The 1,739-nt window shown below is 45.7% G+C and overlaps 1 protein-coding gene across 1 annotated transcript; it reads left to right on the plus strand.

Moving 5' to 3' along the window:
• Positions 1-400: 400 nt before the first annotated feature.
• On the plus strand, positions 401-1,730 carry LOC105295727 (olfactory receptor 2A5). The gene has a single exon (XM_011365527.2). The coding sequence runs from the start codon at positions 475-477 to the stop codon at positions 1,405-1,407; it is 933 nt and encodes a 310-aa protein (XP_011363829.1). The 5' UTR covers positions 401-474; the 3' UTR covers positions 1,408-1,730.
• The last annotated feature ends 9 nt before the right edge of the window (positions 1,731-1,739 follow it).

Here is a 1,739-nt window from a genome sequence, read left to right on the forward strand (position 1 = left end):
TAAATGTATTTTCTCTTCCTTACAGTTTTTCTTAATAACATTTTCCTCTCTCCAGTTTACTTTATTGTAAGCAGACAGTATAAAATAACTATAATGTGAAAAGTATGTATCAACTGACTGTGATCCATAAGGCTTCCTTCCAGTCAAAAGTGGGCTATTGGTAGTTAAGTTTTGGGGGTGTCAAAAGTCATACACAGGTTTCTGACTGTGCAGGGATTCAGCACCCCTAACCCCTGCGTTGTTTAAGGGTCAGCTGTACTGGCATTGTTTACATTTCTTCATAATTATCTTAAAACTTGAATTAATTCATAATAAAAAGTTAAAAAGCAAAGAACCATTAGAGGAAAAGAGTAAGTGAAGTAGGGACAAGCATACAAGCGTCCCCTGAGTTCACGTGAGATAACTCCAATTTCCATTGCTCTCCAGCTCCAACTTTCTGTCACACTCCAGTCCTTCAGAGAGTGTCATTGAGGAATGGGGGGCAATGAGTCATGGGGCACAGAGTTCATCCTGGTGGGATTCCAACTCAGTGAAGAGGTGGAAGTGCTCTTCTTCTGTGTCTTCTCCCTGTTATATGTCTTCAACCTGACGGCAAACGGCACGATCTTGGGACTCATTTGGCTGGACCGCAGACTGCACACCCCCATGTACTTCTTCCTTTCTCACCTGGCTGTCATTGACATAGCCTACGCTTCCAGCAATTTGCCCAATATGCTGGAAAACCTCGTGAAACACAAAAAAACTATCTCCTTTGTCTCATGCACTCTGCAGATGTATTGCTTTCTGATTTTTGCTGATGCAGAGTGCTTGATTTTGATGGTGATGTCCTATGATAGGTTTGTGGCGATCTGCCATCCTCTCCAGTATACCGCCATCATGAACTGGAGAGTGTGCACGGTCGTGGCCATTGCTTGCTGGGCTTGTGGATTTTCCCTGTCTCTGGTACATCTAATTCTCTTTCTAAGGTTACCCTTCTGTGGGCCCCAGGCAATAAACCACTTCTTCTGTGAAATCCTCTCTGTCCTCAATGTGGCCTGTGGTGACACTTGGATCGACAAAATTTTTCTCCTTGCTGCTTGCGTGTTTATCTTAGTTGGGCCTCTTTCCCTGGTGCTGGTCTCTTACATATGCATCCTTCAGGCCATCCTAAAGATCCGGTCGATGGAGGGCCGCAGAAAAGCCTTTTCCACGTGTTCCTCCCACCTCTGCGTGGTCGGGTTGTACTTTGGTATTGCCATGATGGTCTACTTGGTCCCAGAAAATAGTGACCGAGAGGAGCATCAGAAAATCCTTGCCCTGTTTTACACTCTCTTCAACCCATTGCTGAACCCCGTTGTCTACAGTCTAAGGAATGCTCAAGTGAAGGCTGCCTTCAGCAGAGCGTGGCAGAAGACGAGGACAGTTTGAAGGAAGGTAGAGTTTTGGTTCAGTGGGTTTCCCCCCTTGAGAGATGTGATTGGTGGTGCAGTAAAACTCAGGAAGATTCCCCTAGAAGAGGCATGGTACAAAGATGGGGGTGATCTCAGAGGACGTCACCCAGAGGGCAGAATAAGAATCCTCAAGTCCTTGTTCCTCCATGAAGACAAGAATACATGGAACAAATTGCCTTTGTGAGAACAGCGGAAACCAGTTAAGAGGTTGCAGCACCCGAGACAAGCACAAAGCCTAGAAGAGACACAGAGAAGTGAGTATGCACATTTATGGCATTTTATCTGCCCTAGCTACTTGTCTCCCTGGCC

This window comes from Pteropus vampyrus, unplaced genomic scaffold (assembly GCF_000151845.1).
Source record: "Pteropus vampyrus isolate Shadow unplaced genomic scaffold, Pvam_2.0 Scaffold112, whole genome shotgun sequence".
Taxonomy (NCBI): Eukaryota; Metazoa; Chordata; class Mammalia; order Chiroptera; family Pteropodidae; genus Pteropus; species Pteropus vampyrus.

Coding starts and splice junctions, on each gene's coding strand:
- LOC105295727 (XM_011365527.2), top strand. CDS start 475: ATGGGGGGCAATGAGTCATGGGGCACAGAGTTCATCCTGGTGGGATTC.